This window comes from Rhinatrema bivittatum, chromosome 1 (assembly GCF_901001135.1).
Source record: "Rhinatrema bivittatum chromosome 1, aRhiBiv1.1, whole genome shotgun sequence".
Lineage (NCBI taxonomy): Eukaryota > Metazoa > Chordata > Amphibia > Gymnophiona > Rhinatrematidae > Rhinatrema > Rhinatrema bivittatum.
In genome coordinates this window covers 238683440-238695605 of record NC_042615.1, presented here as the reverse complement: position 1 = coordinate 238695605, position 12166 = coordinate 238683440, and the positions used below count along the sequence as shown (strand labels likewise).

General features: G+C 47.1%; 1 protein-coding gene across 1 annotated transcript in view; it reads right to left on the bottom strand.

Annotated features, from left to right (window-relative positions):
• MRPL35 (mitochondrial ribosomal protein L35) overlaps positions 1 to 12166 on the bottom strand; it is a 34383-nt gene that overhangs the window by 20505 nt on the left and 1712 nt on the right. Inside the window, exons 2-3 of the mRNA XM_029592765.1 lie at positions 12115 to 12164; positions 4232 to 4421 (exon numbers count right to left, since the gene is read on the bottom strand). Coding sequence (XP_029448625.1) covers positions 4232 to 4421; positions 12115 to 12164 — 240 coding nt within the window. The remainder of the gene's footprint in view (positions 1 to 4231; positions 4422 to 12114; positions 12165 to 12166) is intronic.

Below are 12166 nucleotides of genomic sequence, written 5' to 3'. Positions count from 1 at the left end.
TAAGAATGCTTTCCCCACGACAGTATTTCTCTTGGCCCCACTGAATTGAAGAGTTTGCATTGGTTGAAGGCTGGATTTCTCGTAGCCCCTCCAAGCAACTTATTGTGTCTCCCAGGTCCATCTGGAGAGTGGTTGGCTTTGCTGCAACCAGGAGCCAATCGTCCAAGTAAGGGAATAGTTGGATTCCTTTCTGTCACAAGTGGGCCACTGCTACCGCTATACACTTTGTGAAGACCCTTGGTGCAGACGACAGCCCAAAGGGGAGCACCCTGTATTGGTAATGGCATGCATTGACTTGAAAACATAGGTAATGCAATGAAGAACTGTGCATTGGGATGTGGGAGTAAGCATCCTTAAGATCCAGCAAGCACATCCAATCGTTGGGTTACAAGAAAGGTAGGACTGACGAACATCATTTTGAACTTTTCTTTCTGCATGAACTTGAGTGCCTGCAGGTCTAAAATTGGACAGAGAGCCCCCCCCCCGATTTTTTTCAGAATGAGGAAGTATTGGGAGTAAAACCCTTTGTTTTGCTGGTGCAAAGGCACCCGTTGAACTGCCCGTTGTTGAAAGAGGGCATTTACAGGTACAGAGAAGGGCAACCAAAATGATAAAGGGGATGGAACAGCTCCCCTATGAGGAAAGGCTGAAGAGGTTAGGGCTGTTCAGCTTGGAGAAGAGACGGCTGAGGGGGGATATGATAGAGGTCTTTAAGATTATGAGAGTTCTTGAATGAGTAGATGTGACTCTGTTATTTACACTTTCGAATAATAGGAGGACTAGGGGGCATTCCATGAAGTTAGGAAGTAACACATTTAAGACTAATCGGAGAAAATTCTTTTTCACTCAATGCACAATAAAGCTCTGGAATTTGTTGCCAGAGGATGTGGTTAGTGCAGTTAGTGTAGCTGGGTTCAAAAAAGGTTTGGATAAGTTCTTGGAGGAGAAGTCCATTAATGGCTATTAATCAATTATACTTGGGGAATAGCCACTGCTATTAATTGCATCAGTTGCATGGGTTCTTCTTAGTGTTTGGGTAATTGCCAGGTTCTTGTGGCCTGGTTTTGGCCTCTGTTGGAAACAGGATGCTGGGCTTGATGGACCCTTGGTCTGACCCAGCATGGCAATTTCTTATGTTCTTATGTACTTCCTCTTGAAGTAGATGCACGTGAGTGTGGATCTGATAGGGAGGGACAAGGTGTGGAAGGGTTGGGCTTGTCTTGAAGTTCAACCTGTATCCCTCATGGATGCTACTTAACACCCAACACTCTGAGGTGATCACTTCCCAAGAGAAGCAGAATGGCAATATCCTGCCACCTATTAATGGCAGTAGATGTGGTCCGGCTACCCTCAAAAAACCCTGTTGTGGCTTGGGGTTATTGTTCTGCAGCTGCCGCTGTTGGTGTTGACCCCTTGACCTAATCCTGGGTTGTTGCTGTTGCGGCTGCTGCCTGCTCTGTTGGAAGGCCGGCGGGCAGTAAGGTGCATATAGCCTTTCCTGTAGCTCTGGTAATACCTTCTGGCAGAGGGTTGCTGTCAATTGGGGATACAAGGGGCAGCACCGCTATGTTCTGCTCCTTCAACTGGGAGACAATCTCCCGCAGATTGTCCCCCTTACACAGGAGGTCTGCCAATTTCTCGTGCACATCCCCCCAGATGGCACTGGCTCTTAACCAGGATATTCTTCGGGCTGCTATGGGCAGATGTCTCGAAAGCTTCGTATACCATATGAAGTAGATGAAGCAAACCTTCTTCCAGATTGGAGAAAGGCTGAGGAATAGTCGTGTCAGTAGAGGTGGTCATGAAGTAGGTTTGAGGGACTGCAAACACTCGTAGAGTTATTGTGTTATTTAAAACCGATGCTGTTGAATTTTCGCATTAAAAAACATACCTGCCTGGAAGGCTCTCTTCCTAAAGTATTCCAAATACTTGTGGTCCCTACCCAGTGGAGTACTGGCATAAAGGCAAGACTTCTTAGACCTTTTCATGGCTGACACTACTACCACAAAAGCATGCAGCAGCTGTACCGTGCTGTAGTAGGGGGATTTCCTCAAACTTGAAGTTGGTCTTCCTGGATGTTGGCAGGCTAGAAATAGGGGACTCCCAAGTCTTGGCCATCACTGCATCCAGGACGGAATGGAGAGTAAGGCTATAGGCTCAGCTGGGACCTCAAACATCTTTAGAATTCCCAAAACCTCCGCTCTTGGGTCTGGAACCTTCTTTGTTTCAATACTGAGGCGAGCTCCTACCTTCTATAAATTCGGAGTATGAGAGGTCTTCTGGAGGGATGGTTCTGGTGGGTCCTCCGGCGGGTCAGAGGGGATTCTCGTGGAGGACCCCGGCAAAGTTGAAAGAGAGTCTTCTGGTCCCATGTCAGATTGCAGGGAGAACTGCAGGTGGCGATTCAGCAGCACCCCTGGTGCACTAACCTCCTGAGGTGGAGACTGAGACTCCCCCACGGCTGAGAGTTCCTCTAAGGAAGAAATCGATGGACAGCCATGCCTGCTGCTCTGCAGAGAAGAGAAAAACTGACAATATCTCCAATATTTGGGACATAGCTTTGGATGCCTGCCCTCCTTCTCCAGCAGTGGGGTTGCTCCCTTGCGAGCCCCCCTGCCTTTTGCCCAAGGAAGGCCTGCAACTGTTTGGTAGAGGGACTATGGCCAAAGGATGTTTGAATCAGGTCACCTCGGTTGGTAAGTGGGAATTTGCCTCTGTGAGACTTCTTGTGCCTCTTTCCTAAAACTCTTGCAACCAAGGGGGGGGAACATCTCTTCCTTTTGGACACTGAAGACATATCCAAATACACCCTTGCAGAGGATCTGGCAGAGGTGATCCTCTGAGAGTGGTTCCACGTCTGAGAAGCCTATCTTAAGAAGCTCCTCTGGAGAAAAGATGACCTGAGGGTCCTCAGCCCACCTTGACTTCTGAGGCCTTCTGGGGAGAATGCTCACTAGCTTCTGCATCGGGCATGACTCACAGCCTGTCTGTGTCATGTGCATCGAAAACACCTGATCCCCCGCTGGTTTCTGCATTGTGGATAGCTTGGCGTGCATAGAGTTGAGTGAAGCGTAGGGCCCCCGCTTCAGTGCGTCGAGGATCTTTGGTGCTTCCCTACATTGAGCATCTTGGTGCTTCGCTTTTGATGCACGTGCTGCATTGGCAGCAGGTGTAGCGTCAGCGTCTGTGCATGGACCCCCACGATGCTGGTGGACGCAGATTTGGGTGAAGGTGCTGTCGGCACATCTCCCGACACCTGTCTCTTTGTCAGGGTGTTGGAGTGCGGGAGCACTTTGGCGGGGTGACCCACCTGGCTCTTGCTCTTCTTGGCACTAAGTGGCCCGAGGGAGGAGGCCCTTAGATTTTTCTGGGCAGTCTTGGGCCCTGGGGAAGATTGGGCCAACTAGCGCGCAGTCGTCAGGGCAAAGGAGCTAGTGCCTTACTCCCTCAAGCGGGCAATCTTCTGGGCCCGTTGCCGCTGGGTCCAGGGTGACATCCGACTGCAGTGCTTGCAGGAGGATTGGTCGTGGTCCAAGCCCGGGCAGATGTAACAATAATCATGTCCATCATGATGGACAATCTTACCACACTGGCAGTATTTGAAGCCCGGTGGCTTCAGGGCCATGCTAGCACTGGAAGTGTTGTTTGTTTGAAAAAACGAAGAAAAAAACGTCATGACAAATTGAAGGAAGATAAGGAGAGAGTAGCTCCGCATGCAGCCTGCAGTGCAAAAGAAAAAAAAAAAAAGAGACAGAAAGAAGATGGTATCATGTGGGAAATGATGTTCAGTTGCACAGAGCCAAAGCTCTGTGATCTTTGAGAAAACTCTGCAAGAGGAAGTCTTAGATAGCATGGCTAATTCAGCCTGCTTTTCAAAAGGAAACTCTCTCATCCAACCAGATAAGGGTGGATTTCTAGAACATGTATCAATTTTGGCATCTCTAACCAGAAGATTAATATTTTAGAGATTTACATATTGTTTTACCAATTCTGGCAGCACCCTTTTAATAAAATCATTAGCTTATTACCTAATTAAGAGGCTTACAGAACTTTTAATATATTATGGAAATATAATGTAATAAATCTCTAATCAATAAAGCCTCTTCCTAGGCAAATTTTTTATGTCAAGATTATATAGTCAAAGAAAACCTCATTCTGCAAACGTTACAGAGAATACTTTTTCATTTTAAAAGTCCTTTGTAAGACAACTTGCTCACTGGGCAAAACCTACCTATTAAGGATTGATATGTTAGGTCTGTGTGTCAGCTTTCTTGTTGCAGATGACAGTTTTGTAGTTGCAAAAATTGCAGGAGCTTGAACAGGTTTGAAACATAGGGAGGACAATCCAGAAGCAAGTCGTTCACCACATGAGATACCATTGTAGGTCAAAGGAAAGAAAGATTTCAAAGGTTTTAGAAATCCTGCAGAAAAATTACAAAATAACCTTGTAAAAGCTACACTCAATAAAAATTTAAAGTTATGTTCAAGCATAAAGCATGATTAGAACAAGCATAAGAACACAAGACTTGCCATACTGAGACAGATCAAAGTTCCATCAAGCCCAGTATCTTTTTTGAGGTGTGGTAACCAGATGAGGTCACACTATGGAGCGATATTGGAAAAACTGCTTACCTGATAATTTCGTTTTCTTTGGTTTAGACAGATGGACTCAGGACCAATGGGTTATGCTGCCCTACCAGCAGATGGAGACTGAATCAGGCTGCAAAGCTGACATCACCCTAGTTATTCCCCTGCAGTGACCTCAGCTCTCCAGTATTCTCTTCAAAAGCCACCATGGACATATTAGTGAAAGGACTTGGATTAAAAAAACAGACCACCATAACTGTACTCAACCAACCATAAATACTGAACTCCAGTAAGCATATAGGTACCTTAATCTAGGGACCGGATGAACACAACCGTGATTCCTTGGATTTGAGGCCCATTCCCCAGGACCACCCATGGTGCAGCTTTTGGGCAATCGAGAGCGGATGTCCATCTGTCTACACTAAGGAAAACAAAATTATCAGGTAAGTAATTTCTCCATTTCCTAGTGTGTAGCAAGATGGACTCAGGACCAATGGGATATATAAAAGCTACTCCCAATCGGGGTGGGAGACTGCCCACAATCTGGTCAACACTGCCCTTGCAAAGGCAGCACCCTCTCGGGCCTGAAAGTCCAGGCGATAAAATCTGAAGGTGTGCAAGGAGGACTATGTTGCCGCCCAGCAGATATCGACAGGAGACAGCAGTCTGACCTCCGCTCATGAGATTGCTTGAGCCTTAGTGGAATGAGCTCTAATCTGAGAGGGTAATGGCTTCCAGCCTCCATATAGGCTCCCATGACCACCTCCTTAATCCAGCAAGCTATGCTAGCCTGCGAAGCTGGTTCGCCCTGTTTCCTTCAGGACAAAAAGGAAGTCCGTCTTTCGGACTGGTTCTGAGGCTTCCAGATACTGCACTAAAAGCCTCTTGACATCTAAATGACGGAGGAGCAGATATTCTTCCGTGTCCTTGCGTTTATCTAGGGATAGCAATGAAATGGACTGGTTCAAATGAAACTGTGAGACTACCTTGGGCAAGAAAGTACGTAGCTGCAACGCCTCTAGAGTCATCCGGACAAAAGGCTTCTGGCATGACAAAGCTTGCCTTTCCGAGATGCGACGTGCTAAACATATAGCTACCAAGAACACCGTTTTCAAAGTCAATAGATGCAAGGAAAGACTGCGCAGCGGCCGAAAGGAAGGACCTGCCAACATTTTCAGCACTAAATTAAGATTCCACAAGGGAACCAGCAACCGCACAGAAGGCTGAAGGTGCTTCACTCCCTTCCGAAAACGAGCCACATCGAGACCCCATTCACTTCGCCCCTGTGGAGAGCGCCACTGCCTGCACTCTTTTTTTTTTGTAGTTTAATTTTATTTGGAATACAATCAACAAATCAAACACACAAATGACAGTCAGCTGTGTCTCCAAGGAGACTATCCCGTACTCCAAACTTTCTGTATATCCCCTCCCCTTTCAGATTACCCCCCCCCCCGGGCAATACATGATAAGACCAATACCAACATCATAATAAGTATAGTAGTTGGAACAGTGCACAAGTGCCTAGCCTAAGAATATTACTAGACAAAAGAATTGGTGACTTCTGAACAGTAAAGAATTCAGATACACAAAAAAAAAACAATGAAAAGACAGAATCTGACTGAAAGATAAAGCCATCAATACATATTAAATCCCACAGCCCAGGTTTAAGAGCAATAGGTCTGCTGCTGCCTGCACTTTCAAGGAGTTAAGGGCCAAACCTTTATTCAAGTCATCCTGCAAAAATTCCAGGATAAGTGGGATTTTGACCACCCGAGGGGAGAGAGATTTCCTTGTACCAGATCTCAAATATTCTCCAGACCTGCACATACGCTAGGGACATGGAGAACTTTCAAGCGCGGACTAAGGTGATAATTACCACTGCAGAATATCCCCGCTTCTTCAGGGGAGGCCTCTCAAGGGCCAGACCGTAAGACAGAATCGATTTGGATTCTCATGAAGGACCGGTCCCTGCTGTAACAGTTCCCTGTGTGGTGGGAGATGCAGAGGGTTCCCTACTAGAAGCCTCTGCATGCCCACATACTACGGACGCCTGGTCCAATCGGGAGCTACTAGCAGGATTAATCCTCTGTGGTGCTAGATTCTGCGAATGACCCTTTCCAGCAGGGGCTATGGAGAGAAGGTGTATAGCAACTCATCTTCCGGCCAGATCTGAATGACAGAGTCGACTCCTAGGGACCACAGATCTCTTCTGTGATTGAAGAATCTAGGAACCTTCACATTGTGAGATGTGGCCAGCAGGTCAATTGACGGGAGGCCCCACTTTGGCTGACAATTCCCAGACTCTGATGTTGGTATTTCTGCAATGTGGAAGGCTGAGACTATCTGTAGACATACTTCCGCCCACTCCATAAGGTCTATCTTCTGTGACATTTGCTGGCTCTTGGTTCCTCCCTGCAGACTGATGTAGGCCACCATCGTTGCATTGTCCAAAATCATGTGGATCGCCTGACCCTGGTGTCTGTAGCTGAACTGTAAACACGCCAATCTGACTGCCTGTGCTTCCAGGCGATTGATGTTCCAAATGGCCTCTTCTTCTGTCCAACATACCTGGGCTGTCAGCTCCTGAAAGTGGGCTCCCCAGCCCTGGAGACTCACATCTGTCATGGGAACCAGCCAGTTCAGGGAGGACAGGGAAACACCCCTGCTCAGATGAGTTTCCTGTAACCACCATTGGAGGTGACAGCAGACTCCCCTCGGTAAGTGGAGATGAACCGAGTAGTCTTGAGACTGTGGGTTCCAAGCTGATAGCAGTGAGCTTTGAAGAGGATGCATGTGTGCCCTCGCACATGGCACTACTTCCAGGGTTGCTGCCATCAAACGGAGAACTTGGAGATAGCTACACACCGTCAGGCAGACCTTGCTCACCAATTGACGCATCTGGTATATCAACTTCTGTTATCTGTAGGGATGAAAGAAAGACCTTGTCTCACCTGGTGTCGTACCAGACTCCCAGATACTCCAAGGACTGGAAAGACTTGAGGCTGCTCTTGGAAAAGGTTTACTACCCAACCGAGCTCCTGTAACAAGGAGATCACCTTGCTGGTCACCAGGAGGCTTTCTTCCACAGACTTGGCCCGGATCAGACAATCGTCCAAGTATAGGTACACCAGGATCCCATCTTTTCTCAACGCTGCCGCCATGACCACCATAATCTTGAAAAAAGTTCTAGGGGCGGTGGCTAAGCCAAAGGGCAACGCCTGAAACTGATAATGATGACCCAGCACTGCAAAGCATAGACGTTTGTGATCCTGTCAGATTGGAATATGTAGGAAAGGCCTCAGATAGGTCCAGGGAGGTCAGGATCTCTCCTGGTTATATGGCCATTATTATGAAGTGCAAGGCCTCCATGCAAAAATGAGTCACTCGCAAGTGACTGTTCATGCGCTTGAGGTCCAGGATGGGGTGAAAGGAACCTTCCTTTTTGGGTACAAAGAAATAGATGGAATAACACCCTATATTTTCCTACGATGTAGGTACTGGGATCACAGCCCTCATCCTGAGGAGTCTTAGAAGTGTAATCTCACTGCCTGCTTCTTGTGCTGGGAGTTGGAAGGAGACGCCATGAATACGTCCCGAGGAGTGCTGTGGAATTCCAGTGCATATCCTTCTCGTATGACTTCCAGTACCCATTTGTCCAGAGTAATCTCGACCCACCATTGGTAAAACAGAGGCAGATAACCCCCTATTTCCTTGTCTTGAAGGTGAATTGGTAAAATTTCACTGGGGGGTTTGGAACGAGCCTAAACCCGAACCTGTCCCTCTCCTAGGCTGCCGGGTACAAAAGGGCTGGAACCTCCCAAGGGGTAGAGACCTCCGAAATGTCGAATTTCTGATGGGGCGAAAATGCTGGGAAACCTGGAACGACCCCTCATTGGCAAGGGGGGCACTTCAGTTGCTTCCTCTTATGTAACGGGGAAGTAGAGATTCGCCCCATTTACTGGCTAGCTTTTCCAACTCGCTCCCGAATAGGAGTGATCCTTTAAAGGGCATCTTTGTAAGATTAGCTTTGAAAATTGTGTCAGCTGACCAGTTCTACAGCTAAATTGTCATCTGGCTGCCACCACTGAGGCCACTCTGGCTGAAGTAAGGACTAAATCAGAACCTGTGCCTGCTAAAAAGGGGGCAGCGGGTTCAATAACTGCTCTGGAATTCACCCGAGTCAGTCTCCTGAGAGAGAAACAGACACGAACGAGCCACCAGAGCGCAACAAGAAGCAATCTGTAAGGCCACTGCTACAGCCTCAAAGGCTTGTTTAAGGAGAGACTCAATCCATCTATCATGTGCATCTTTTTAGGCCACTCCTCCCTCCACTGGGATAGTTGTTCGCATATAGATGGCATAGACCGGTGCATCCACTTTAGGGAAATGCAAAAGTTTCCTTACCATTGGGTCTAGAGGGTATAGAGCTTCCAATGCCCTGCCCCCTTTAAAACTTGCTTCTGGGGCATCCCATTCTAGATTAATCAACTCCTGGATGGCATCTATCACTGGAAAGTAGCAAGAGGCTTTCCACAGGGAAATCAGAATGGGATTCTTCTTTGGTTCCGTCACATAATCTGCCCCGGGAACTCCCAGCACCTTCAGGGAAACCAGGGCTGGCAATTTGTCTCTATGAAAGAACCGTAACATGGTCTGCTACGGTTTCAACCCAGAGAGGATTTCCCCATCTTACAAGGAATCAGTATACTCCTCTTCATCTGTGCCATCCGGGTCCCTGCCAGGGATACCCTTGGTAAGGCGAGGCATATCTTTGGGTCAGCCAGTTGGAATGGGAGAGGGAGGGGACACCAGCTGAGGTTCTGTCTGGACAGGGGCAAGTGAGGCAGTAGACTGCACCTGTATGGAGGTTTGTGGCTCCTGGAAAAACTCCACCCAGGAAAAGGCAGCACAGTCCATGCCTAATCCAGGAGGCACTGGGGTGAAACCAGTTGACTGGATCATCCATGGGAAATTCAAAGGGATACTGAGGTCTGGCATACTTACATCTGAATGGGAGGAGCCTGGCTTAGCAAAGTCTAAGGAGGTCAATTCTCCTTGAGCTTCCTCACAGTGTCGACGTAAGTTGGAGTCCAGGTTGAATGTGTGGCTCTAATATGGCAGGCATTGCAGAGAGCAAGGCACTTAGGTTTCTTGGTTGGCAGGGGTAGTTGTGTGCTCAAAAATGTATGCATACAATTTTCAAGTGTCCGGGCAGGATGCGGTGAGGCACACAGCTCTTCCTATATCACATGCTTTAAAAGATGTGCACGTACACACAGCTGTGGGGTGGGGGGGGAGGTTCCCTGTACAATGATACGTTCATATATTTCTGGTTGCTACTTGGGGCTGCATAAGAAACCCTGCACCTCAGGTCTTATTTGTTTCTGTCAATGTGTGCCTTTTTAATAAAATGTTTTGCACTAAAAGATATAAGCGTAGGCACGCGCCCAATGTTATGCGCACAGCGCACGCACTGCACGTACTGATGTCCTATGGAGGACATGGTGCACGCAGAAACGCACGCAAGATGGCGCTGCTGTAGCCTACCATGTGGTGTGCCGATCAAGACTACAGCGGGGCCTGGCTCACTGGGGGCTGCTCAACCTGCTCGGAAGCCCAATTCCTCTTACCCCCAATGGAAGTGGGAACGATGTTGGTATGGCACGCCAAGCACGGAGACAGAGGGGAGACCTACCGAAACAAGTTGTGCGTGCAGGCATCTGGCTTTGGGGGCGCGGAACAGTTATGCGTGCAGTTGTGCGCGCAGTTAAGTGTGTATCCCTATGGATGCGCTCAAGTTAGGTGCCTTGAGCCTGCTCCGCGTGTACCGATGGCGAGGGGGGGGTAGTGGCGCCGACGACCCCGGCGGCAAGATGGCGACCCCCCCGAGGGTCTCCACGTGTGTGGACCCTTGCCTTGGATCGGGGCCTAGCCAGAGGGAGGCTACTCAACCTGATGTAAACTTCATCGTCTGAAGACAGTACAGTTGTTCGAGCCTTGGAGACCGGAGACTTAGAAGTAAAGGTTTCTACCTTACCTGGTCTCGGTGCTTACCGGTCGCGTGCCGGATGGTCTCCAACTGCCGGGGGGGGGGGGGGAGGGAAACACCTTCACCGCCGCGCTTGAATCTGCATCCGCTGCCTTTCAGCCACCCTGGGGGCGTCCATGCCGGGAATCGGCCGGCGGACTAAGGCTCACCTCTGAGGAATATCGAATCAACCTAAGGAAAGTCTCAACTGGGAGAGGAACCGTTAGGTTTCACCGCAGGAGAAGCGGGGCTCTCTTCTTAAAAGGTAAATTTTCTTTCTTCTATATGTTACACTATTCTCTTTTGGATAGTGTCCGCATCTGCTATGGGAGACGGAGAAATACTGAAGAGCTAAGCACGCTGCACGGGTATATGTAGGGCTGACGTCAGCTTTGAAATCTGACTCCCATATGCTATCATGAGAGCACAATACCCATTGGTCCGGAGTCCATCTGGCTACATGCTAGGAAATGCATTAATACTGATGAGATTTTAATCACAGAATTCCTCTAGAATACTAGTGTATGTTTGCTTGCCCTTTAGCCTATTTTGTCAATATAGAGACCCAAGCAGTTTCTACTATATTGCCTAGCTTAAACAGTACAGTGTCAACATTATGACAACTATCTGCATAACTAATAAAGGAATTTAAAGTTAGAACTCCTGAAGTTTTCCACACCCTTGTGATATCTGAGGGAAGAGATGGAACCTCACAGATTCAGGTATTTATAATTTACAACACTAACTCAGTCACAGAAGTAAAGAGAGAGAGAGAATGACTCTTCAAGTATCAAAATGATATAATCAGAGACCCAGAAAATGTGGCAGAAAGATATAGAAATAGTCCTAATTGTACTGGGTGCCACAAGCTTGATTAAAAAGAATTTCCAGGTGCATCTAGACATGTTGCCTATGATAGGACATCTTTTGAACTTCAGGAGGAAGCTATATTTGGCATAATGCAAGTATTAAGAAGGGCATTAATATTTAATTTGAGAAACTGAGATCATAGTCAACATACCCTCACTTACAAGTGAGGTTCATGCCTGTTAAAATATGTACTCTCTCTATTTAAACCCTTAAAATATATACTCTCTCTATTTAAACCCTTGCTTCTTTTTCTATGCTCCAAGTTGTATTACTCCCTTGTTTTATTGTAACTGCATTCCTTAGCCTTTCTCTTGTTTAATGTGTTAATGTTTTATCACTACTATTATCATTATTTATTACTATTATTAGGATCAATGTTATTTTTTATCTTTTTGTTCCCTGTCCACTTGTTAAATGTAAACCGGCATGATGCGATATTTATCGCGAATGCCGGTATAGAAAAACTTAAAATAAATAAATAAATGTGCAAAATTAACCCAATTGGAGAAATTACCCCAACTTAATACAGAGAGCCAAAATTAGAAAAACAGGTACATTCTTAAAATCATAGCATGTAGTAAAAAATGAAAATGTTCCAATTTTAAGGTAAACAGTTATAGCTAAATTACCTCCTGTTTCAGCTGTATGCCTTTGAAGTGCTGCACCACCAGAGCAATACCT